Genomic DNA, 26,598 nt, shown 5'->3' with positions numbered 1-26,598 from the left:
AAAAAACAGAAATAGAGAGAGAGAGAGAGAGAGAGAGAGAGAGAGAGAAAGAGAGAGATGTGTGCTTGAGCAAGAAATTGTGCTGACACTTAATCTACCACTAATTACAGCAGAATGATGGTGTACTCTACTCTAGCTCCTGTACCGCTCACTGGGCCCTGTATTAGATCATGACAGTGCTATTGCTAGTAATCTACCCCTGTAGTTATATAGGGCCATACACTCTACCGCCTCTCGGCATGGTTCATACAGTTTCAATGGCTGTGTGTGTGTGTGTGTGTGTGTGTGTGTGTGTGTGTGTGTGTGTGTGCGTCTGTGTTTCTGTCTGTCTGAGAGTGTTAGAGTTTGGCTACCCAAATTGAGCCCGACGTGACCAGACAGTACCCAAAGTGTTGGGGTTTGGCTTGGTTTCGGATACATTGGCGTGGTATGCATTGGACATTTTACATTTAAAACAGCTAATTCTGCTGCTTCATATGATGCAAAATTATTTTTGAGAATAACAGAATTTAAGAAAGGACCAGACTTCTTCCTGTGGGAAAGATTTGCTTCCGTTGCCATGATGTTAAAAAAAAGTGTTTAGCCTATCAGGAGATTTTAAGACAAAAAGCAAAGGGAAGTCTAGGCATACTACAGTATGTGGAAATAGGCCTAATTGCATTCCATAGTTTGGTAAAGACGAAGGCTACTGGAAAGAGGCTGACTCGTTTAATTGGAGGAGAGAATTTCCTCTAGTTGGCCCAATTAACATCGATGCTGCATATGGATCGGTGACTGTTGCTGTTCATTTCAAGACTTTTCGTCGATGGCAAGACTAGAATTCTATCCCAATAGGCCATGCTTGCTTGGGCCTGTTTAATGTGCACTGTGTGTGACCTCCTGTGTGTGCGCATGCTCATCTGATTCTGCAGGCAATTAATAATTCCATTTTGACACTTGTAAGAGTTGTTGAATAGGCCAAAGACAGGCTACCAATCTGCATCTGTGGGCTCGGGGTCAGGTTTGGACCATAGACTGTAAAAAATAGGTTTGGACATAAAAATTAAACTGCCTGTTGGGGTCTGGTCAGGCCATATTCAGACAGAAATATGCGGCCTGAACCGCACGTAGCATGTCTATCTGTGGTAGAATGTTTGTATGTACAGTACATGCATGTGTAGTGTGTGTCTGTATGCAGCATGTGTATTTCTGTCTGCCTGTGTGAGTGGTGCAGTGCTGTGTGTGTGTGTGTGTGTGTGTGTGTGTGTGTAGGCCTACATATAAGATACTGTATATAACACCAGTGTGCCCACCCAGCTCGTCCCCGACACACACACACACACACAACATGGCCTCGGTGGACCAGAGCAGTCTGGCAGTTGTCACTGTGGACAATTACTCAGCTCGGTGGAGCAACACCGCACACAGACGTGTCTCCTCTCACACCACACACACACACACACACTGGAGCTGTAATTTATTCATCTCTAAATGGCATTTATACTTACATGTCAACAGATATTAATCTATTCATCATACACCCCGATCGGCAAACCAAAGCAGACAGGATCATTATTGGGGAAGAGGGCCCCCCTCTGTACTGTGATCCATGTTTTTTTTCCCTTTTCTCCCCCTCTCCTTTTTCCTTTTCTTTAACGGAAGAGCGAGAGAGCAGAGCTGTTCACAGGAAATGGCTCAGATCCAGGCTGAATCACTGAAATAATGTTTGCCCAATGTCTGTCCGTATTTTCATTCGGTACACAGTGCGTTATGAAAAATACCCAGCTAGCCACAAAGCTGATAATGGCACGGTGTGTGTGTGTGTGTGTGTGTGTGTTGGGGGGGGGGGACGGGGACTTATCTTTTCAACACTATTTTTGGTTATTGCTCTCTATTTGTCAATGCCAAGCACAAGTGCACAGACCCATTATGTATCTCTAAGAGCCTCGTGTAGTAATGCACCCTCTCACATGTCTTTTCAAAAGGTGTTTCTTAATAGAACATGTGGAACCAGGTGTTCTGAGTCTAGGGCTTTATATCAGGAGTACCGCTGTGCTCTCTTTGACCTGCCACACACACTCAGACAACGAGGCCCGGACATTAAAAAATGTAAAATTACCGTTGAGTGACCTGGTGTCACTGCGGTCACTTAAAACCTTTTAGGTGCGGAGCGACTTGCAATGCAGTCTACAGTATCACACATTGTTTACAATATCCTATTACAATTTCATAAAAGCATTGAATGGCATCATATTAACACAGACTGAAATGACACTTATATAAATACTGTATGTTCTCTCTCTTCAAACACAACTGTTGTATGGTAAAAATAACCAGAACCATTCTGCCACACAGTCTAGCATAGAAGGTAGTCAAGGTACACAAGCATACAAGTTCAAATCACACAAGCACCAGCCCTTAGTCTAACTGTGGCTAGCAACTTAACCACAACGCCACTCTATCCCAAGTTTGGATCAGAATTAATCGCGCAGTGGCTACACACAAAGTGAGACCTCATTTCTAAATGGCAATTAATTCATACACTTTTCACTGTGCCCACAGCGGCATCGCTGCTCAAGTGACCTTTAAATTCCTAAACATATGAGCAAACACAAACCTCCTGGTTTGGATTCACCCAGTCAAACTCCAGTGATGCACGCCTCAAGCTTCATTAAGGCAGACATTTCTGCTGGAAAACCTCCGGGGCTTTGCGGCGTGTCTTACAGAGGTCCTCTGAGACGGCGGCGTGATGATTATTGCTTTCCAGGCTACATGCTTTTGGGGAGTTTATGGCATCACGTTAGATTGGGTGAACTTTTATTTGACTGATAAAAATCAAGTGGTGCAGTTTGATAGTTCATCACCATCCTCAAGACCCATAACACACAAGTGCAGAGTACTCTCAGCAATGGGGATAACATTACATTCACAATACTATATTATATTTTGCATGTATAATTGCTATTTATTTTAATGATGTACTTTAAAGATAAATAGGGATTGACAGCTTAGTGTCAACCCCCTGATGAATACAAATATTGTAGCGTACAAAAGATTACTCACACTTGCAGAAACTGCAGAATCTTTTTTTACTATTATTTGCAATATTAAACGAAAAAGAGAGACGCAATGAGAAAAGTGTACACCTATACCAGACTCTATCTGTGTCCTTAATGCACCCATTACCTTGTATCTTATTATGATTTTGCTTGAGGTAGGAAAAACATCTCTCACCTTACATATAACTTCACACATCTTCACACAAACCTATTGACACACTCAATCAGAGCCACTCCCTCACACACACACACACACACACACACAGACACACACACACAGCCACACACACACACACACACACACACACACACTGGTACACAGAGACAAATCTGAATAAATCCACAACAAACAATTTTCCACATGGTTGCGCAGTGGTTGGCGCTACGTTCCTGCAGACGTCCTGATGGCAGATAGAGCATATACTCCCCACCCGCACCCTCATCAGTGTGAATGACAGCCGCAGATTAGCATGCTTTATTTGCCTGCGGTAAACAATATCATAAATAAAGGAGGATATGCCATCAACCAACAGCTCGGGGGCTCTGATCCACGTAAATAAGAATCCTGCAGGAAGAGAGGCAGGTCAGAGAAGGATGAGATTGGTGGTGATGGTGAAGGTGACGTGTGTGTGTATGTGTGAGTGTGTGTGTATGTGAGTGTGTGTGTGTGTGTGCGTGTGTGTGTGTGTATGCGTGCGTGCGTGCGTGCGTGTCTGTGTGTGCATGTGTGTTAGCATGTGTGTGTATGGGGGTCGGTGTTGCTGGAATAGCAACGGAACTCAACATTCAGCTAGCCCCCATCCACCCCCACCTCACCCCACCCCACCCCCAGTGTCGAAACTCCCTTTATCCTTTCTCCCCCTCAGCCTGTCAATGTCACAGTTATTATTCACTGCTAATATACCCAGCCGTGAAATGTTAACAACTGTCCTGTGAAATGATGCATCACATGTTGTTATTGCCTGCGTGCATTTCAGCGCTGTCTCCCCTCCGTCCGACATCACTCTGTACTATAAATAACCCGTCTTGCACCTCCTCTCCAAAGATGGAGCCGAGGAGTCATGGAAGTCAGGAGCGAGCATATAGTGTCGGCCATGTTTCCACAATGTTTTGTCTCCATGTCTCTGTTTACCTTTTTAAACATGGTTTGTGCTCAGGGAGATGTCACAGCAAAGACATACATATGGGTGAGCAGAGCATGCAGTGCATGGCTGAGATTCTCATCTAGTTGGCAGCAAAGCAGGCCGAGCAAGTGAAACCACATTAGCCGCATTGCCTTGGGTCAATCTGCCAGTGAATAGAGTTAATGGCTACTTTGCGCATGTAATTTGTCTAATTAGTGTCACCTCTTGACACGGAAAGAATACATTAACATGAATTAATTTCTTTTCAGGCAAAATGGTTCATCCATCAGATCTCCACGATTGGTTTCATATGTGCACGCTTGGTTAGCGAAAGGCTAAAAGCTGTAGGCCCTGGTCAAATTTGAGATTGTGACTGTGGGCTACAAATAGGGAGTAATAGAGGAAATAAACAAGATGTTTCAGTTAGGAGGTTAGCCTCGATGACACCTTATTAGAAAACAGCCAGCCTTCTTACCTTCCAGCTTCCAAAAGAACAGAGAAATAATGTTAGTGCCACTTCACTATTCCAGCCTCTCTGGCATCCCATTTGGAAAATTAGGTTATTATTTACAATAAGGGGATGCACTCTTACTTATACACGCATAGCACCGGTGTAAATGATGTAGCCACAAGTGTTGTGGAGGCCAAATTGGACCGAATGCTCCCCGTGCACAGCAAATGATTGCAGCGCAAACTTATTTTGTCATCAGTATACTGTAAACCCAGGAATGTGGACCGAGATGATTACTAATTGTAAACAGTACACAGTGGAGTCCTGTAGCGAAGGTCTCGTGGTAGCAATTGTCATTATGGGACACCTCCTACAGCATTACCTCCTTGGATCCCAACCAGTAGGTACATGCCATTTAATGAATTTTACAGACCATCTGTCCACACAATGAAATACTAAACCAGAAGCACAAAAAAAATGTTTGCACTAAAATCAAATGGCCATGAACTGGTTATATATATATATATATATATATATAAAAAAAAGTTTTAGAGGCATAACACGGTCGAGAGAGCTTTCGTGTTCAGAGGGGTGCCGATCGATGTGTTAAGCGACACGATGGGTGGCAGGGTTGCGCGACAGGAGCGGAAGTGTGGTTTCCATGACGATGCTTGTCAGCGGGCTTGCTCCAGGCGTTGCCGCCAGCTGAGCGCCAGAGATTGAGTCTCACCCCCCCCCCCCCCCCCACCTGCTACAAGTCTCTGTCAATGCCAGAGGTGGGGGGTCTATCACAAGCACTGGGATCCATGGGGATGACACTGTATAACTGACAAAGCGTGGCGCTTGATGAGCTGCCGGTGTGGAGTAGGCAGCGCAGGGCACAGGTGACGCGGCGGGGTCTGATGAGAACGCAGGGCTTTCTGGTGGTTGGTCTTAAGTGGCTTTTGGGTGTATCCTCTCTAAGCCTCCGTTTGAGCTCTGAGGACAAAGATCTGAGACGGTCACTCACACCCTTTACCATGCATGCAAATACATGTGGGGCAGTGGGGGTCCTGCACTGACTGGACAGCCTCAAACATAATGTCCAACACTGCTATTAGTTCGGGCAGTCCAATGTCATATACTTCACTTAGGGCTCGGAATAATTAGTATTGTACCCCCTAAATGACTAGTATTGTCCCACTAAGTGACCTACAGTGTTGTATACTGATACAGTATAACGCTGTTGGTCACATAGTGGGGGACAAATTCTGAAGGGAGAAACATAATGCAATATTATATAACAGCTATAGTTATTCAGCAGTAAACTATGTGCAATAGATTTCAATGGTGTTTAATCAAAGATGTAGGCTAGTAATGATGTCATGTAATCTCCCTCAAACAAGCAACGTTCTCTTGACTCCCTGGTTGCACATTGCTGTTTAACCGACCATACCTCTATTTAATTCATGTTTTAAACTTTAAACTATCACAAGGATTTACAGCCGGCGTGCTCACATAATTTACCATTTGTGTTCAGACTTAAAACCGTTTTAAACCATCTTATTTAAAATTCCTTTGCTTGTCAGAGCGGTTAGAGCCTTTAAACCTGTCCGCCACTCAGAGAGAGGTAATATATTCTCGGCCGCTGCATAATACTCGTAAATAATTCACAATTAACTGGGCCCAGCATGCAGGACAAGACTTCTGAATTATAGCGCGTCTTGTGCGAAGTGAAAACCATGACAGATTTACTGCCAACGAGGAGGGGGAAAAAAATGTGGGCTGAGTTTGTCAGCTCAAAAAAGTAACCCCTGCGTGGGAGAAGAGGTTGTTACAGCTGGCTTGATAGATGGAGGGCTCTGTTCTCCAATGCTAATGCCTTCTCCCACGTGTACGCTCGCTTGGGTGCGGCGGCCGCACGTTCTTTTATTCCACAATAAAGATTTTTTTTTCTGTTGCCGCGTTGAGGCTTTGTGATGAAAAGAAGTCAGGTGAAAAACGTGTGTGCGCATTGTCTTATGGATTTTAGCGCGGTAGTTTGGTTTTTGGTTGAAATCAGGTCAGGGTGTCAAAGCTCAGTGTGTCAAAAAATGTAGACAGCAAGCATGTTTCAAGTGTAACTGGCTACAACCAGCTGAACAACTAGCTGAAAACTCTTTCAATAATCAAATTAGAAAATACTGTATATATGTCCCTACATAAACAGTACCCCAGAACAACACACATACACACACACACACACACACACACACACACACACACACACACACACACACACACACACACACACACACACATACACACAGTCATGACTAGACAGACACCTCATCTAAACCTGCTGTACGTCAGGGGATTGTTAATTAAAATTTAAACTTCCTACCTGCTTTACTGGAACGCACCATTTCACAGGAGGAGGAGGGGTGGAGACGTTTTTGTTTCTAATTACTTCTGGCATGCTAATTCTAAACACAAACCAAACATTTGCCAGGGGGGACCCTCTTCATTTCACACCCTGCTGAATCTATCTTCTTCTTTTTTTTTAAAACCAGATGCTATTTAAATCTTCGGTATCACACTGGCTGCACGAAGGCCCGGGAGATTGCCAGGTCTTCATTCCAACCTTGGACTGCTGCTCGAAATTCCACTTAAGAGTATACTGTATATACCTAACAATGCAGGGAGAGCTCATTTTTAAGTCACAGAGTGTATCTCTGAGAGAGTCAGATCAATAATGAAAGAATGTGAGTTTGGACTAAATGGAGAAAGCTGAGGGAAGATTGTATGATCTTTTCACCCCACATTTTTGTGAAATTACTTCTTTTTTGTCTTGGAGTCCATACGAGCTCTACACTAAAGAGTACAACTGGGTGCCCTTATACTGTATGGGTATATATTATTCACCCAGAACCTTCAAAGAATGAGGTTCCTCAATCAATAAAACTCTGGCAAAGTGCAAAGCTGCGTCCATTAAGCCTTTCATAGCCCCCCTGAACCGCTCCACCCACCCACCCACACTCTCTCTCTCTCTCTCTCTCACACACACACACACACACACACACACACACACACACGCACCCTCCTGCTGGTAGAAATGAAGATGTCGGCCGATATTCATTCATTAATTAACCCTGCTTCATTTTAATTGACCCCTCCAAAATATCATGCCAAAGGATGAGGGACTATCAGAATAGGAACTGGTCCAAACTCCTGCCGTAACTCTACTTTACTGCCGGGTGTTTGACACAATGTGATATTCTCCTGTAGCCACAACCACAGAGGCCTAGAGAAAAGAGGCTTTTGCTCAATCAATTATTATACACTGGAGCCTGACAGGAAATTAATTTACCTCTATGGAATAACCTAGCGCTGAATCAAGCTATCAAGGTCATCAAAACAGTCCCATGTTAGGTATAACAGCCTAAAGAGAGCCATGGAACAAAAAATCTATACACAAATAGGATTGCTATTGAAGGCACATCTCTCTTCTGAGCAAATTATCATATGATCAAACAGACCAAAACTCAATTCATCGCTAGAAAGCAATTCAACACACTTTCTTCTCCCTCATATTTCAGAACAAATGGCAGAATCTGATTAAAGGCTTGGATCCACTGTTGCTGTTACATTTGTTTCTGTACTTATTTTTTACAGTACACACGTTTGGAAAACAGGTCACATATCACTCTTTTCCTTGACAACCCGACGCGCTAGTACCTGGAAGAAAAATATCCCCTTGTGTGTTTCGCCTGACAAGACGGCATCACACACTCCCACAACCACAGCTGTCTTGTCCATACCTAATCAAGGGAAAACACAGGGGGAGTTACGGAGCTTAAGTGAGACACTCTGCTATTCGCAAACCGTACCCCCTTCAAACAGTTGTCATGAAGAGGTATGGTATCAACATGCGATTGATACGATAAACATAACAAGATCTTGTCAGGCTGGACAATATTAAAGTCCACAATCTTCACCCAAGGGTCCTGCCAGGCAACCAGATGGCATCTTGTCAGAAGACTCAACTCTGATCTTGTCACACAAAGGCTCATTGTTTGACTTGCACACTTTTGGTCTGACCAAAGCCTAATCAACCACTGTACACCTGGTAATACTGTGCAATTCACTTCAGTTTATTCAATTCATGGAGTCAGATTCATCATAGTTTCTCACAGTGTTGACCACTGATGCACTGTTCTGTGCCATATAATGTTCAAGACACGCTAAGAGTGTTTCTCTTCCCAGGATGCCTGTCTAAGCCTTCATACTCTCACTCTTAAATTTCATTCAAATGTGTAAGAGAAGCAAAAGTGTAAGATGCAATGAGAAGGCAGGCTATTTATGAAATGATAACAACATCCATTCTCTGAGAAACGACACTGCTATTTTTAGATGTATGAAAACACTTTGAGCATCTTCACAGAAGTGTCTTCACAATTTGTAGCATCAACACATTTGATAATATTAATCAAATGAGATTCATGTAAAATCTATTACATTTAAGAGTGAGGAGCAAACTATACTTGAGAGAGATATGTGTGCCACACAGCATCATTATGTAATCATCTTGGGGGTAATCTATGAACTAAAAAGCGAGGTGGGGGGAAATAAAAGTTCCACAGGCCCATTCGGCTCCTACAGTAATTCAGGCTAAACTTGCACATGTTGCATTTTTAACCGTTTGGGAGGTGCTTATGTAAGGCGCTCCTGTTTACACGTGTGTGTGTGTGTGTGTGTGTGTGTGTGTGATGGAGGTAATTAGCTGGAGCGCTGGCTTGGCCTTGAGTTTGTTTTCAGTCAGCTGTGCTCTGTGCCACGGCTTATGCTTCCCGGTGTGTGCGGAATGTTGAGCGCGGACTGTTCCGGAGAGTTTGGCCTGCCGGAGTGGTGCGGTGGCAGTGATGGATGCTCTTTTCCTAGGTGCACTGGGGAGAACGCCCCCTCGGCAACCCAGAGGCCAGGGGCGCATGTGATTTACATCAGAAGAATGAGGGACTCGGTGAATGCTGCAAGGCATATACACGCACACACACACACAGCCCTACACACACACACACACACACACACACACACACACACACACACACACACACACACACACACTCGCACGCGCGCGCGCACACGCACACACACACACACACACACACACACACACACACACACACACACAGACCTTTACATCAGTTGAGGGACAAATCAGAAGAATTGAAAGAGAAAGTCTGTGAGTGTATGTGTCAGTGTGTGTGTGTGTGTTTGTGTGTGAAATCTATTGTAAAACGTGAACACAAATAAAGGCATTACAATGTCTGTGAGTGTATGTGTCTGTGTATGTGTCTGTGTTTCTGTGTGTGTGTGTGTGTCTGTGTGTGTGTTTGTGTATGTGTGTGTGTGTGTGTGTGTGTGTGTGTGTGTGTGTGTGTGTGGAGAGAGAGTGATTGAAACACTGTTCTTTTGCTATCCCTCCCATATGCATTGGTACCTCACAATTTAGCCTTGACCAACCCTTCAGTCACAGATTTTCCACAGAACATGCCTATCAAATGTCATACAGTATGGCACAGGGCACTGAGTGGTCTTTCACTTAGAGAGCACAAGGGCGCATATATCATTGACTGTATGAAAAATATGCAATTGTGGAAATAATATTCTATTGAATGTCATTAATTCTCCCTCTTCTTGTAATAAGCTACGACTTTAGTAGATAAAAGTGGTTTACTTAACATATTTATTGGGCTACATTAGCATAACTTAACATACCATGTCACCGCACATAACTGGTCTGGGGTGTTATTAACTCCTAGAACAGACCTGCAGGGCAGTCCTGCATGCCAGCCAACTCAACTTGAGTACATGACCAAGTGACCTCGGCTGCTTTGATATAACAACCTCTTGCCAGCGTTAATTAGTCCGGATGTAAACACTGCCATTTCGGCAAAAGTTCAACAAGACTCCGGTGTGACATTTGAACCAGCGCTCTTCGCATCCCCTTCTCTGAGCAAAGGCCAGGTAATGCGTTGATTTTTTGAAAGATCTCTACTGGTTGCTAAGAGATGCAAGCCAGGTTTGATCCCATTTTCAAAGTAAGTATCGTACAAGCACCCACAAATGTTGACACACAGTTGATTGCATTAATATAAATGCTAATGCTAATGACATGTGGATGCTTTTACAACATACATAGTTAATCACTTGCTAATAATAAAGACCTGAATAGGTCTAGGTGTGTTGACATAAAAAAAAGGCCGAGTGATGATAGACCAAGGGCATAGAATAAACCACATATGAACAGGGCCGGTCATGTGGACAAATACTGTAGCTATAAGTCACTAATGGATGTGATTGAAGTCTTGATTTGCTAGTGAGAAATGGTTGGGCACGTCAAGTTGTGTTTGCTCTCAATTTTGATGGCTGATTACTGCTGATTATGATTATGATATCAGAAGCAGCGATTCGGAAACATTTGTAGATGGTCAGAATGTGTATACAATCAGATAAGGATCATATTGCTTTTTAGTGATTGGTATGAGATTAATATTCTCGATAAAACCAAAACACTTATACCAATTTCTTGGTGCATGGTGTGTGTGTGTGTGTGTGTGTGTGCGTGTGTGTGTGTGTGTGTGTGTGTGTGTGTGTGTGTGTGTGTGTGTGTGTGTGTGTGTGTGTGTGTGTGTGTGTGTGTGTATGTGTGTGTGTGTGTGTGTGTGTGTGTGTGGAGGGGGGGTATTGTTATGTGTGTGTGATGGGGCGGTTATGGTTTGTGTGTGTGTGTATCGGGGGGCAGCAAAATGGCAAGTGCAAAAACAGATGGTAGGAGGGTGAAGAGATTGTGGCTGGGATGATTGGGGCCAGCAAGAGTCCACTTGGTCTTTCTACTGCAGAGCTGACTGTAAAGGTCCTGAATAGCTGGTAACTACGTCCTTGTAATGCACTGCACTGACCTGACCACCCTTTGCTGAGCTTTGCGATCACGCTGTTACCAGACCATGCTGTGATGTTGCCAATCAGGATGCTCTCAATGGTACAGTGGTATAAGTTGGCTCTATTGGATATTACACAAGTTATTGTATACAGTAAGTGTGCAACTATAGGCTACTCAACTTGCTAGCTTCAGCAATCAACAATATTGTTGTTTTAGCCAAGTTGAGCATGGCTCTCAGTGATATCACCGATTGAGACAAAGAGCAAAATGCTACACAAAATGCAACACATTGTCTATATATCTTTGTCACACAGACTTGGCGAAGCGCTGTTCATTCTGGACCAGCCACACAGTTGCCTCTGGACTGCACTCACACCTTGTTCTCACCTCATTATCACCTTTGCTCATGCATCCCACATTCGCAGACCACACATTCGCCATCCCCCATCCATTCTGTCCACTCGACACAACAAAACAGACCGCTCCACTCACCGCTTCGCTCACCGATCCACCAACCCTGGTCTCGCCACCTTGCGGTGACAAACCACGAGGCGCACGCCTCACTAAACCCTCGGCAGAGCAGGGGCTGCCCACGCTGTGACCAGATGGCCCGCCACTGAGCGACTTGATCGCAGACGAACTGATGGAATCACGTTTCCGATGGATGAGCGCTCCGCAACCTGTCTGCTGTATAGCCTGACACTCCACTTGTTCACCACAGCGCTGATGGCACCCTGTTGAACGGAGACAACGGCAGCTCTCGCCATTTTAAACAACCTCTACAGTGTGTGTGTGTGTTTGTGTGTGTGTGTGTGTGTGTGTTTGTGTGTGGAGGGGCGAAAGAAAACGGTTGCTATAGCTGATGTCCAGGGGATATTGATTCGACTTAGGTGGGTAATTCAAAATCCGGAGAGGTCAACGCACCGCTGTACTTCCTCAAACTTTTTAATTATTTGTTGTGGACTGTAACTTCAGGCCCCTTTGGAGATTCCTTGATGAAGTCCTAGGGGGGTGCTGAGACAGGCTCAGGCAGTGTAAGGCACAAATAATAATTAAAACTTTGGGAAATGTTGAGACATCTTTTGAGTTTTAATTTCTCAGTGGCTCTTTTGACTCTTTGCCTGGCTTACTGCTGGATAAGGATATGCAACATAATAGAGAGAAAATGATTCACTGTTACATAGACAAAACAGCTTCTTCATGCATACTGTAATCTACAGTACATGTACATGTGTGCACCAGTAAATCATCAAATCTAGATCTAAATTATTGTTACTATTATGAGATCCTATTTGCGGTGTGTCTATACAGACTGCATCAGCAGACAGACACAAAAATAGCTTGTAGCTGAACTGAAAAGACAATCTTATTGACTCTTGTTCCTTGGTGCATACTAAAGTTGCTTCTCATTCACATATCACATTTCACAGACATAACAAATAAAGCTTCCTCAATATTGCTCAGTCACATGGGTCCATGCTGTATTCTCTTTCAAGAAACAACTCGCTGTCCACTGCCAGGGAATCTAGTTGAGAAAACAACCTTTTTCATTCAGTGTCCTCTCCATATGCAAACTGCAGCGAGAGGGATAAAAATAGAGAGAGCACTCTACTGTCACTAACACTCGGGGTCACGGTCAAGAAGAACGCTAACCTTACCATACTCCCACTGCTCCTCTGCCAAAAGCCGAGGACATGGAGGCCAATGGCCGCCACAACAGAAGCACGGCGATAGTCTCCCTCAAGGAGAGGAGCTTCTCATTCATGGCTCCTATATTCCTCTCCTCCCCCCTCCACCCAGGCGGTCAAAAGCAAGCCATCACCTGGAGGAATCCGCAAAAAAAAGGAGAGAGAGAAAAAAAACACAGTTGAGGGATGGTAATGAGAAGAGTGTGGAATTTTTTTCCCAGGCTGAATTGTTAGAGCGGACATAGCTGAGTTTTTTCCTCCCTTTATTTTCAAAGGAATACTGTTTTTAAGTTGTGGCTTTCACAAGGGGTGTGTTGGGAGTTTGGGTGTGAGGTTGGGCGGATATGTTAATTTGCCAAGGCAATTAGTCCTCAGCACCCAGAAGACATTTAACTTTCTAAGCCGATTAATTATGCACTTTGTACATACTAAAACATCCTCTTTTCCTAAAGAATATGTACTAATTAAGCCCCAAATATATCAGTAAGTTTTCTTCTAAAGACCTTTAAATAGGACAAGTGTAGAAAATAAAATATTTGAAAGGAAGCCAAGTGTCTTGGCTGCCCCTTCCGTTCTCCATTCTTCATCCATATTTTGCAGTTCAAGACCTGCCTTCTTTCACTCAGAAATGGACACACACACACACACAGACACACACACACACACACTTATATACACAGCGGAAAGACAGAGAGAGCGAGCGAGCGAGCGCTTAATATTCATGGCCTGGCACATTGTGCTGCAGCCTGTCAGTGTTAATCAAAGTGTGTTCCCGTTTTCCAGGGTGCATGTGGAGCCGAGCCTTCATGGCGGATCCTGCGGTAGCCCTAAGATTGGCCCTCTCACCCGTCTGACGGCCGGCCCTTGTTTCCTGTAGAGAGACTCATTTTTAATAAAGGTCAAAGTGGCTCCGAGAGCAGGAATGTGAAGGAATAGGACATTTTGTTAGCGTTATATAGCGTAGCGATGCCCTGCAGTCCAAACCTGTGGCTGAAGACCAAGTGAACTGTGTGTAAGGCATTTCAGGAAAATATTTTTTTTTTTTCATGGGGAAATGAAGAATTGCAGAAATATTCAGAATTAACAGTTGTATGGAGTCATCATGGTTGGCTCAAGATTGCTTTTAGTTTATGCTTCGTCTAGACAGAACATTTGCCTCAAGATTGATTTTAGTTTGTTTTGTCTAGACAATACTTTAAAGCAAACAAATCCCCTTCACTATATTCATACACTGGATGTGCCGGAGCTTATTGGTTGGGATAAACAGGATGTCCTGACCCTCATCAGGGCTTTTCATTTTCGCTGCAGTGATCATATCTTTGAGGAGTTGACCCACCTTGCTCTTTTAAAGATGATGCTGCTGCTTAGTTGCAGACCGGAAACAAGACATTTAAACAACAGGCTTTTTAAACAGAGATTACAATGTAAAGATCACACAAATTACCACCATTTATTCAAGACTCTACAAAGATTACATCAGAAACACTCTGGGTGGTGCAAGGAAATGAGGGCATCTTGCTTGTAATAGACTCATATATGGGCATTCCTGCCTTTTGTTTAAATAAAAATGGCGGGCTACACATATGTGTATTATCAGCTGAGAACAGGGCTCACAGCATGTCAAGATAGAGGTGAACAGTGCAAGTTAATAATTCTGTTTAATAAGCGAGCAACCAAAGTTGGGGTTTGAGTACCTTGCATGGATGTGAGGCAGTATTAATGGCATGGGGGATAGGCTGCCCTTAGGCTGGAGATGACTTCTGTATGATGTAATAGCGGGCACCACATCTGAAACACCAGAAATCGTTCTCAGGGAAATGGAATCACTTTAAAACATCTACAGTGCTTACAGGACGATAGGCAATGGTGGGGTGTCTAAGTGAAGTCACTCATTATAAGAACATATACGCACCAAACCAGGCAAATAGCTGCTTGCTAGGTGAAAGTAAATAGAAGTTAAACAGATGGGGTATTAAACAATGAAATATCGTATTACCTTTATGCTGTTCATATTCTTTTTTTTTTTTTGTTATGGTGGGAGTCATCCACCAGATGATCTTGCAACATCTAGTCAAAAGCTTCAGAATAGTATTTGGAAAAACACACACTAAAGTCGAGGATTATCAGTCACAGCTTGGCCTTTTTTTTTGCGAAGCAAGTGGAATATGTAGTTGACATATTAAGTTGAATAAGTTGACTATAGTCCTGATAGTAATGTTGCTACTTTGTTGGCAAAGTTAGCATTATAAGGATCTCACAGATCTTTTTCACAATCTTTTTGTCTCTGAATTGATGAATGATTATCATTCAAAATTAAGTTTCAGTCTAGGTAAACAAATACATAATTATGTTTGGATCACTGCTTCATGTTATCCACAGATATTTTACTGTGCATACGGCATAGCCTAATGGTTTAAACAATGCACATAGATCTACTGCCCTTTTTTGCTGGCACTGAGACTACCTTACAGAGCCACACACTGGATCGATCTTTGACAAAAATAGCACATTTAAAGAATTTTGCTCCTTTTGAAGAAGATGACAATGATAAATATACCTTCCTCCCTGCACCCAACCCCACATACATGCAGTAGAAAAAGATTTTGAGGTGATTGTTCTTCCCCACAGAAGACCTTAGTTGATAGAAACAGGTTAGCCATCTTCATAGGCTCCACTGCACACACACCACAGACTCTTGCTGCTATGCACACAGAGAGCAGCATGTGATGTCTGGATTGAGATTAGCCTCATTGTTTATAGAATTCATAAGACATTACCAGACTCAGATCAGGGGACGCGTCAAGATCGTCGTCATTTCGGTGACCTTTCGGGGGCCTCATCGGGTCAAAGATCGAGTTTATTCCTACATGGGTTTTTGCAATTCATCTACTTCAGTGTTTACTGTTGGGGATCCAGTCATCACACATATATCACCCTGAGTGAAAGGTCAGGGGCTGCATATTGAGGACCGCGGTCTGCCGCTGCCTCCCAGACTCAGAGGAAATTAAGTGTGGCAAAACATGACTCACCACACAAACATCCAAGAGCTATCTATTTCTTCTCTCTCTTTTTTTTGGATCTGATACTCCTCACGGACATGATGTGAATAAGTTCACATTCATCAGTGTGAATGCTCGGTGGGAGTGGGATCCTCTGTGCCGTGGAAGCTTTGATTGATGAAAGACCCCCTAAGTGATAGCACACACACACATATTTGCTGCATAGCACTGCCACCAGGAATCTGAAATAAACATCTATTTATGAAATTCTCTTAATTAAAAAATCTGATCTGTAGTCAGTCCCTTTAGTGTGAGGTAAATCATTTGATTCATTAAAAACTGCCTTGATTTTTTTTTTTAATTAACTGTGGTATTAATGCCTGTAGGCTCACAACGTTTGAGCTTTAAAGCTTAGAAGACCAAGACCAAGCGTGCTGGGACAGAAGTTCATTACGGGGGTGGCAGGCACCCTCTGATGAAGAAATCAACTCGACGAGAGAACCCCATCGACTCAAGCTGCCCCTCTGCCATCGACAGAAGGTCCAGTCTGCTCATGAGTGTGTGTGTGTGTGGTGGTAGTGGTGGTGGTGGGGGTGTGCTTTGTTAGATGGCTTACAAATATGTTTTGTGTGTACAGGCAGAAAAAAAATTGGCATCTCCGAGACAACTGTACCCAACGGCAGGAGTGCCATGGCCTGTGACGAGGCCAGCAAACCTTCAATCTGCTGGTCAGCTTCAATTATGAACTTGTTTAACCAGCTATTAAGAAGCACAGTTGGCCCAGCTCCAAAAGGTTAAGGCAGGCACCTTAATGATGAAAACCTTTCGGTAGCAAACACAGATTTAGCTAATCAAACAAGCTGTTCCACAACACATTCTCCTCACACCCTCTTGTTAGCCACATCTCCATGACTTGATGCTAAGCCAATGGTGAACATGTTACATTCATGTTTTGGCCAGTTTTGTGGTGAGAATGTTGTCTCTGTCTGTCAGACAATAAAGCTCAATATAGCGTATAGCTCAATGTACTATTAGCACTGTCTCCTCTAGGCAGCATAACTGAAATGAGCATGCCCAGTTACAGACCCTATCTGCTCTCGTACACCAGCCCCAGACACGAGGCTGGAGGAAGACAGTGGGTGGAAGTCTCCTGGCTGCTGCATGTGCGAACGTGTGCGACGCCGAAATGATTCCTCCGGCCCCCTGCTTAATTACATTGTGCAGTGTGACGTGAAAGGGTGTCAGATGCTCAGAGAGGCGGATCTGTCCTAATGAATGAAAACAGATGGGAGAGAGAAAGGCGAGCCGAGACGCTGCCAAGAGATCTGGAAAGGCGTGGAGAACAAGGAGGGAGGCCATAGGGATGAAAAAGCACTGAGAGAGAAAGAGAAAAAAGAGCGAGGGAGCCAGAGAGAATAGGAGGAGAGAAAGAGGCGCGTGGCTGATGAATGTCCACACAATTCGAATATGTGACGAGCAGTGGCCTGGTTAGTCTTACATGTAATAAGACCTCACGTGTCTGGGAGGTCAACATCCACACATAGACCAGGTCATCACCATAGCAGCCAGGCAAGCTTGCAGTTCAACACATATACTAACAACTTTATGGAACAGATACCGTAAACATGCTTACTTTCATGGAGTATATTTTTAGCCACTGTGTATACAATCTATGGCCATACACAGTAATGTTAATCTAATTTATATGGACTCGGTGAGTTCAAGTGTTGGAACTGAAACTATATTTTAGTGGGAAACTGAAACATCCCGTTAGTTACACAATTCACTGCAACGTTTGATAAATGTTTCTGAGACATTACAGTGGCTTTAAGAAACTGTGGAATAGGACCACGTTTAACTGTGCCATTTAAACTCTATGGGCTGATTTTACTCCGTAATGTTTGCTGTGCGGCAGACAGCATGCAGAGTGTCAGTGTTGTGCAAGAAATCAACAAATCACTAGCCTTGGAGAAGGACTTAGAAAGTGTCTCACTGCCCATGCTGAGAGAAAGAGAGTGAGCAAATAAACATGAGAGGTGGAGGACAAGAGAAAGAGAGAGAGAGAGAGAGAGGATGGAGGGTATAAGATTTACTCGAGCGAGTACTGGGATTACCCTGCTGTCTAGCGAAATGAAGTCGGTGTTAAGACAAGGATATGGTATTTAAACAGTGGGAGCACCTCCACCACGACTCCCCGCTAAGACCCGCGGACAGGCCCGTTGATTTCCTATGGGTGGATATGGGCACGCTTCTCTTTTCTTCCCTTCTCCTCTTATTTATCGGAGAGCTTCATGCCTAGTCATGATTTATGTCTGGCAGCATGATGAGGTCTTTATCAAAGATAGCATGTCGTCCGCCCAGCAGAGGCTATCCTCACCCGCGCACATGTAATGGAAATGAATCTATCTGAAGCTAATGCTATTTTTTCGCTATCAGGTTATGAGGAGACAGAGAGGGGGGCACCTTGTCGGTCTTTTAAGTCTCCGTTATCGGATCATCAGCTGTCTGGGGCCCGATTCCTCACGACTGCAGTTTTAAAATGATAGGCCAACATACAAATAAATGGTAGTTTTTGTAGTGCAGGCAATCTAAGAAAGCGCTAGTTTCCTCCGAGTCGGATCACAACCTATCTTATTTAGATGGGGTGCTGAAGACACATTCACATGCACGCGCGCGCACACACACACACACACACACACACACACACACATACAGACAGTCATGAATTATTCCACACATTTCAGTGTCCTTGTGGAGGCAGGTCAGCCAGACTAGTGTGGTAAAACACATCGTCATATCATTTGCACACACACAAACGACCACGGATCAAATTATTTCATTTTTAGGATAACAGTTTATGATGCTACTACAGAGGACCAGGCATCCATCCATCCTCGCCTGATCGTAATGAAACATAACTAAGATAGAAAGGGAGAAATTGTTACAGTTGGATATACATTCACTATTAAGCCCTTAGCCATGATATCATCATAATCTTGTCAAATATCCCTTAAATGAGTTTTAAGATTATACTTAATGAATAGTCATCAGAGGCGTTAAAACTTTGCTCTCCGTGCATACAGAGACCAAGCTGCTCTTCACCAGTTTCAAAAAGAGAGAGAGAAAAGGTTCATTACAAACACAATGGATGAATTTAGTCTACTGAAGCAGACACCCCTCTCTTTCTCCTCTCCTCCTCCTCCTCCTCTACTTTATATTCCTGCGGAAATGATAAAGTACTTAGTTTAAGCTTCACTACACATTTGCCTGACTAATGAACATCTCTCCTAATCAGACAATAAGACTGCAGTAAAAGAGCAGAGGATAGTTAGTTTGGTGATGTATGAAATAAATGTGAGTCTTGATTAATTAATACTTTTTTCCCTCTGTGCCTTGGATTTTTCTCTTTATCTCTTTAGCCATAAACATCAGTGGGTCTTGTAGCTTGTCCGTACATATTATGTATTTATGCAGGTTTGAGTGCATTAGTTGTTGGAGTTCATCAATATGTTAGCTATTACTATGTACTCTGTATATTTTATGTTTTGTATTACCGGCAAGTAGACACTGACAGCTTCAGTGCGCCGCCATGTTGGAACAATTTAAACGCTGTTCGAACTGTGATTGGTCAATCGGATTTGTCGCACTTAGCCAAAGAACAGGTCTAGCGCCTATCGCGGTTTGGAGAGAAACTGCAACTTGCAGCACAGTTTAAACAGGGAAATATCGCGATTTGGCATGAAACATTCATGGAGTAGTGAATAGGCTCGGTATAGAGCAGAAAGACGCGGCAAACTCGTTTTTTTCAAAAATGGCGTTTATCGCGTTTTGGAAAAGAGCTCTTCATATACTGTAAATACAGTCTATTATTTACTAATTGAATGACAGAACTGAGATTGAAAGTGGTCTGTTTTAGTATGGATTTAGGTATTAGTAGTTGGGTTTTTATGTTTGAGGCCATGCATCACTGAGAATTGCCCTGCTTAGTCTAGATCTTTGTCCAGCTTCGGCAAACTCTTCAATTTCTAGTGGACATTAGGGTCAGATTATTGTCAAACTGTTGTTCATTTCAGATTTAATATGATTGCATCTCATGAAAATGTTGCTTACAGAATGAATTCTTTTGATGTGTGGGGCTCGAGGTTTATAACTTCGATATAGATCTCCCATATGACATTAGACTTGCTCGGGGGGAGAGAGAGAGAGAGAGAGCGAGAGAGAGAGAGAGAGAGAGAGAGAGATTTGCCATCAGTTTCTCGCAGCGGTCACACACAGCTTTGTCTACGGGCCGTAAATTTGACAGGCAAAGAGAAAACCATAGGGCACCAGAGGCAGCATTTGTCAACTGAATTTACAGAGCAGAGATTATTTAACAGAGACGTGTGCGGAGCCAGCATATCCTTATTGTACCTCTCTCTCTCTCTCTCTCTCTCTCTTTCTCTCTCTCTCTTGCTTTTTGTCTGTCTTTCCAATTCTCTCTATCTCCCTGTCTCGGGTTGGGGGCCCAAGCCAGCAGTGCTGTGGAAGATAAGCCAAAAACAATCGCTGATGGCGCGTCCTTCAACCTCAGTACTCCTACCCGGCTGTTTCGCAATCTCGGTAATTAAGGATCTTTTATAGCACGCGACACGACGCTCGCCTCGTCCTCTCAATCTCCCCCTCGCCCTCCTCTGTCCACGTAAGACGGGCGTGCGTCCGAGCTTTGCCGCCACCTAAATCAACCCCCCCCGCCCCCACCCATCCGTCCGTTTTCGCAATTTCCCTGGCCCAGCTCTCCTCTTGCCCGCTGCCATTTTCCCAACACAGAAATGGAGTTCAACGGCAATTTTCTTTAATGTCAGATGTGATACAGGGAGCAAGCTTTAATAGCGGCCAATGTGAGCGGAGGTGTTTCCCAGCCTCATTGCGGCTTTATTGTTCTTTGTTCCGATCAAGCACTATTTTCTCCCACAAGAGAATAATAGCCACTCTTGTCAGTGGCCGCAGAATGGAGGTAATTTTTTATCTGTCCACTTTTCGCCGGTGCTGGACGAAAGAGCCGTAACTGGGCTTTTCAGCGCTGGCAGGGCCGAGGTGCCCTAGGTTGCACTTTCTTTAGATGTGTTTTGCTTACAATGCGGCGGCCAGAGCACACAGTAATCACTATGACAGAAGCACTGAACAGGTACCACAATGGGCTCTCTAGCCTGGTTTCTTGGGGCAATTGTGCCAGATTGCCATAGAGAATATGCACTGAAATTGCAGTGGGGAAACCAGTGGAAATGGCTGATCTTTAAGCAAGAAAGGCCTGCTGCCCATTATCAGAAAAAAACAATGTTCCATAACATCATTATCAAGTTTACTGTCATGTACTTATAAAAAGGATTCATTAGTAATGAAACTTGTTATGCTCAAGAAGAGCCAGCTCAACTTTAAAGAATACATTACAGTAAATAGATGAACTCACCTGTGTGTTGTGTTGAGGATGGAATTAAATGCCTGAGTCTTGTTGTAAAATGTAGTTGGCTATCTGCAACTGTTTATTTGTTGCCCCTGACAACAATACAGACAACAGTCAAGACCTTATGACATCCAAAATGTAGATAAAAGTTCATTATAGTAACAGACAGCATATAATAATAATAATAATAATAATAATAATAATAACATGGACTTCAATTTAGTTTAACTGCATTTAATATGTAAAAACAATGAGCTGTAGCAATTATTCATTCATGTACCAAACATGAAAAATTCAGTGAAACATCTGTCCTGGAAAAATTATTGCCCCTTTTTTATTACAGCAAATAAATAAACAGGTATTGTTATTATAAGTATGGGGATCACATACTAGGGCATGAATCCTCCACAGACATGCCACTTCTGTTGTGATACATCACCTCATAAGTATTTCATAGTAGCTCATTATTTGACAGCACAAAATTAGCACTGAATTTGCTTTTGGCTGAAATATGCTATGAATTGTAGGAAGACATGAGCTGATATGTGATTGGCTCCAATTTAGTCATCGCCCACCCCCCTCACCCCCCACCCCCACCCCATGGCCGTCTCACGGCCCCCCTGTTCCATTTTAAGCGAGGGGAAGCACTTGGCAGGGTCAAGACGCTCGCCTCCAACTGCCTCTCCGCCTCTCCCCCTCGTCTGGGATCCAATTTGTCACTTGTATCAGTGGCGGATAACGAGATCCCGTCGACAGGCCCTCCCAGTGGCGACCTCTGGCAGTGACCTCCGCCAGCCAGAGGAAGTGGCTGGCTGCTCTCGGCCCGGGGCTTGATTGACACCTCCGAGAGCAGTCCCCTGAGCGAGGGCCCCCGTGGGCAGCCTGGGCAGATAACGGGCGTCCTGCCGGTGTCAGACACGAGAGCCATTGTGGGCTCAGCTGCAGATAAGAAGGCGGTCTGAGAGCACCGTAGGCTGACCTCTCACCCAGACGTGTCACTGTGTACAAATATGTTTACAGGGAGAGGCGTCGCGGCGCAAGCCAAGAGATGCCACCAGAGAGACACACACGACAGAGGGAATCTTTTTGTGCTACTTGAGTTGTTAATGTTAATATATGTACATGGTTTAGAGCAGGCATTTTATTGAATACTTTATAAAAGCCATCCTTTTTTATTATATATATATATATATATATAAAGTATATACTGTATATATATATATATTTCTACGGTTCAGATAGTTGCAACCATGCAACCATGCATTCATAGAAAGATAGAAAGTGTGAAGCAAATCTGCAGGAATAAATTAAATTCTATTGTTGCTGAAATGTTAAAACCACCAACTACCCATTGCAAGATGATACACGCTATAATGAATGGATATGCAATGCATTATAGATTTGCTTGCAAAACACGTGCTACACTGGCATCATGTACTAGCATACAGTATGACTCATCATTCCAGATATATGCCTAAGCTAAAGCTAAAAGACAAAAAAGCTCAAATATTTTAACAGTATACTTCCCTGAAGGTTTTAGATTCAACTTTTGATCGTCTATCTAAATGATCTGCGGTCTAATTCATGATGTTCAACTTCTGTTTGATGAACAACATGAGAGGCAAATATCAAAACTGGGACTTCACATTCATTTCACCTTACTCAGAAATCATCGGATCTCATCTAATCTGATTACTGTGTTCATTCAGGGCCTTTTGCTGGTATCTCATTGCACTTTCACATTCAGTTTTACCCCGCTTGTACGAAAGACATGAAATATGAGACTCAAGGGGAAACAAGTCCTCTGTGATTTCCATCTACCTTTTGTTTTGATGGTGAGATTTCTGGGCTGTGTCTAGAGAGAGAGAAAGAAAGAAGAAAGAGAGAGAGAGAGAGACACGACACATTCTCCTGACATCTGCGTGTCTGACTGATGGTCTGCCGAGAGCGCTGTGATGAATCGCAGTAATGGAGCCAGCATCTTGAGAACGGATCGCTTCAGAGAGAAAGCGGGGGAGAAAAAAAAGAACAACATTTGCAAATTCATTATTTTAAGTGGTTTCTCTTTATTTTTCCATTTTTCTAAACCTCCCTGGGAAAACAGCTCACCTTAAAAGGGGCTTTCAAAAAGTATATCTATTGATTAAAGTGGCTTACATGTTTGAAGTGTATTGATGAGGTCCTCTCTGTTGATGTCAAGGTCGGTGGGTATGGGAGTTCTCTGATCCCGGGGGAGGGAAATGACAGAAATGCAGAGCACCGGGCAGCACCACCGGAGATTTCTGGACGAGTGGTTGCGGTTTTTTTGCCTCATGGTTGGACACACAGGTGTTGTGTTTGCTTACTGTGGGTGTCACGGCTCTTGGCTTGATTGGTGTTGAAGTGTGCTGGCCTCAATCTGGCACAGCTCCAGAGGTCAGCCGAGGAGATATCCAGGATATGGGCTGCTTGTGCTGGAATGATGTGGGCTATAAAAACAATAGCAATCACCAACAAGCGATTTGACATTGTTCTTATATATTATATATATATATATATATATATATTTCACCACAACAAAATGTCAGAAGGACAGAAGTGTGTGTATATATGTGTGTGTGTGTGAGAGAGAGAGAGAGAGAGAGAGAGAGAGAAAGAGAGGGCATAATTTTCCAAAGGAAAGCTCAGACAGACAGAGCTGAATGGCCATGCTCTCCCACATGAGCGGCTCCTTATGTGTTCCTTTTGTAAGACCCTTCCTTTACACATTGATTCTATTCTAAACCTACTTCTTAAACAGCCTTGTGTCTAAAGTGAGCGGTAAAAAAGACTTTCTGGTTTCTGGGGGGGAAATAAATCAATGACAAAGGTACCTTGATTTAGATCAAATTATGTCATCTTTGTGAAAAATAAATGATGGTTCTTTGTGGAAACGTTGCAATGATATAGTCCAATAAAACAAGCAAGTATTTCATCATGCTCAACCATCTGCATGATCTACTGTCTTAACATGATGTTAAGATGATAAATCTGACTGACAGTTGCTCACAGTTTCACTGCTTCAGTGTTGTAAAGCATATCTGTGAGTTTTTTTCCCTTCCCTTCCCTTCCCTTCCCTTTCCTTTCCTTTCCCTTCCCTTCTTTCCTCCCAAGTAAGCTATGTTAAAAGCAGGGATATCCATAGGGAGCAATGCCTCTTAGCATGCATAGCACTGATATATTCAGATTCATTCTCTCCCTCTCTCTCTCCCTCTCCATCACTCCGTCCCCTTCTCTATCACCACCACTAACACCACAGACATACCAATCCATATGTATGAAAACATACAAACATTTGTACGCACAGGTGCACGCACACACGCACGCACGCACGCACGCACGCACGCACGCACGCACGAGAAACATGCATTGACAAACCCACCCTGACTGGTCCCCTCTACCCTTGAGCCCTCTGGTTTTCCATTCCATTGATCATTCTAAGTAAAAACGCATGCCTGGACTTTCCTCCTTGTTGTGTTTTATGCATGCCTCTATGTCAGCAACATCAAGGCAATGTGTGTGTGTGTGTGTGTGTGTGTGTGTCTGTCTAGGGGGTGAGGGACTCCAGTACTGTGGGATGCTTGAGAAATTCAAATCAGTCACTTCATCACACATCTGTTGGAGAGACAAAGGAAGAGAGAAGGAGGAGAGGGAAGAAAACAGGGGAGAAAATAGAGATGGCAGGAGGGCGAGGAGGAGGGAAACAACCACCGCTAACAGTGGGGTGATCCCATACATGGCGGATACAATTCCCAGATCAGACAGCATTCTAAAGCAGAGCAAGAGGCACACTTTTTTTTGAGAGAGAGAGAGAGAGAGAGAGAGAGAGAGAGAGAGAGAGAGAGAGAGAGAGAGAGAGAATGTGTAGGGGTGCTGCCTGCAAAATGATAACGCCAATATCCTTGTTTGGGTTTAGGACAACCCGACCTCTCAGTGTGGACACACTGACAGTCTCCTTGCTGGTGGACTGATGTGCAACCTTCATTGCAACTTGGTGGAGGCTGAGTCAACACTGACACAGTCAAGGGCTGAGAAGCAAAGGGGCGTAAGTGACATTTTCAGTCAAAAATGAGTTATATGTATACTGTATATCACCTGAAAACTCTTGATGAGCTCTTTCTGACAAAATTATAGAAGTAAAATATTTCTAAATATAAAGTTACTGAACAAAAACCAAAGGTCTTTAACTGTAAACAGAATCAGTTAGATTTGTTTTGGCTCTCCTGTAAAGTTGGTGAAATGTCACTTGCTTCTCAGCCCTCGCAGTGTACTCGGACAAGACTGTACAGTAGGAATTGGGGGGGGGAGGTATATTTTCTGAATCAAGCCCCTCATCCACACATGCGCCATACTTTTTTTGTGTTTGTGTGTGTGTGTGTCTGTGTGTGGCTGCGGGGGGTAGGGGGGCTAGGGGTGGGTAAATGTAGCATACAATTTGAAACTGGGATAACCTTTATCATATTGGACTCTTGAAAGGGCTAATCATAGTTGTCTGCAGTTTAGTTTTGATGTGGTAAAGCATGGTAGGGAATAGTGATTGTAGTTTTCACTCAGATACTCTTTTTGCAAAACTTTTTTTGTCTTTCGATGAGAAATGCCAGGGAGGATTTCTGCAGATATTCTAAGACAGATTTGAGATAGGAAGTGAAGCATCAACTTGGAGGGTGATACCTATTTCCCCTTTACAGCGTATCTCATTTATTCTATTATTGCCACCATCATGTTTTCCATCTGAAGGACATATTGTAAATTTGGAACATTGAGTTTGGTAAATACAAAAACTGCAGATGTGTCTCTGATGGTTCAGAGAGAACAAGAGAGACAGAGACAGATAGATGGAGAGAGAGAGAGAGAGAGATAAGAAAAGAAGAAGAAAGCAGAAAAGAATGATACATTTGGCGCATTTCAGTGCATGAGTGCATCCAAGAGAGAAAGCTGA

The 26,598-nt window shown here is 43.5% G+C and overlaps 1 protein-coding gene across 1 annotated transcript in view; it reads left to right on the top strand.

Annotated features, from left to right (window-relative positions):
- The window catches only part of LOC134067967 (MAM domain-containing glycosylphosphatidylinositol anchor protein 1), a 238,164-nt gene extending 215,561 nt beyond the window's left edge, over positions 1-22,603 (top strand). The window contains exon 17 of the mRNA XM_062523460.1: positions 22,437-22,603. Within this exon, the coding sequence (XP_062379444.1) occupies positions 22,437-22,603 (167 nt within the window). The remainder of the gene's footprint in view (positions 1-22,436) is intronic.
- Positions 22,604-26,598: the final 3,995 nt, after the last annotated feature.

This window comes from Sardina pilchardus, chromosome 20, assembly GCF_963854185.1.
Source record: "Sardina pilchardus chromosome 20, fSarPil1.1, whole genome shotgun sequence".
NCBI classification, from domain to species: Eukaryota; Metazoa; Chordata; class Actinopteri; order Clupeiformes; family Clupeidae; genus Sardina; species Sardina pilchardus.
Note: the sequence above shows the minus strand (reverse complement) of the source record. Positions and strands in the feature narration are given on the sequence as shown.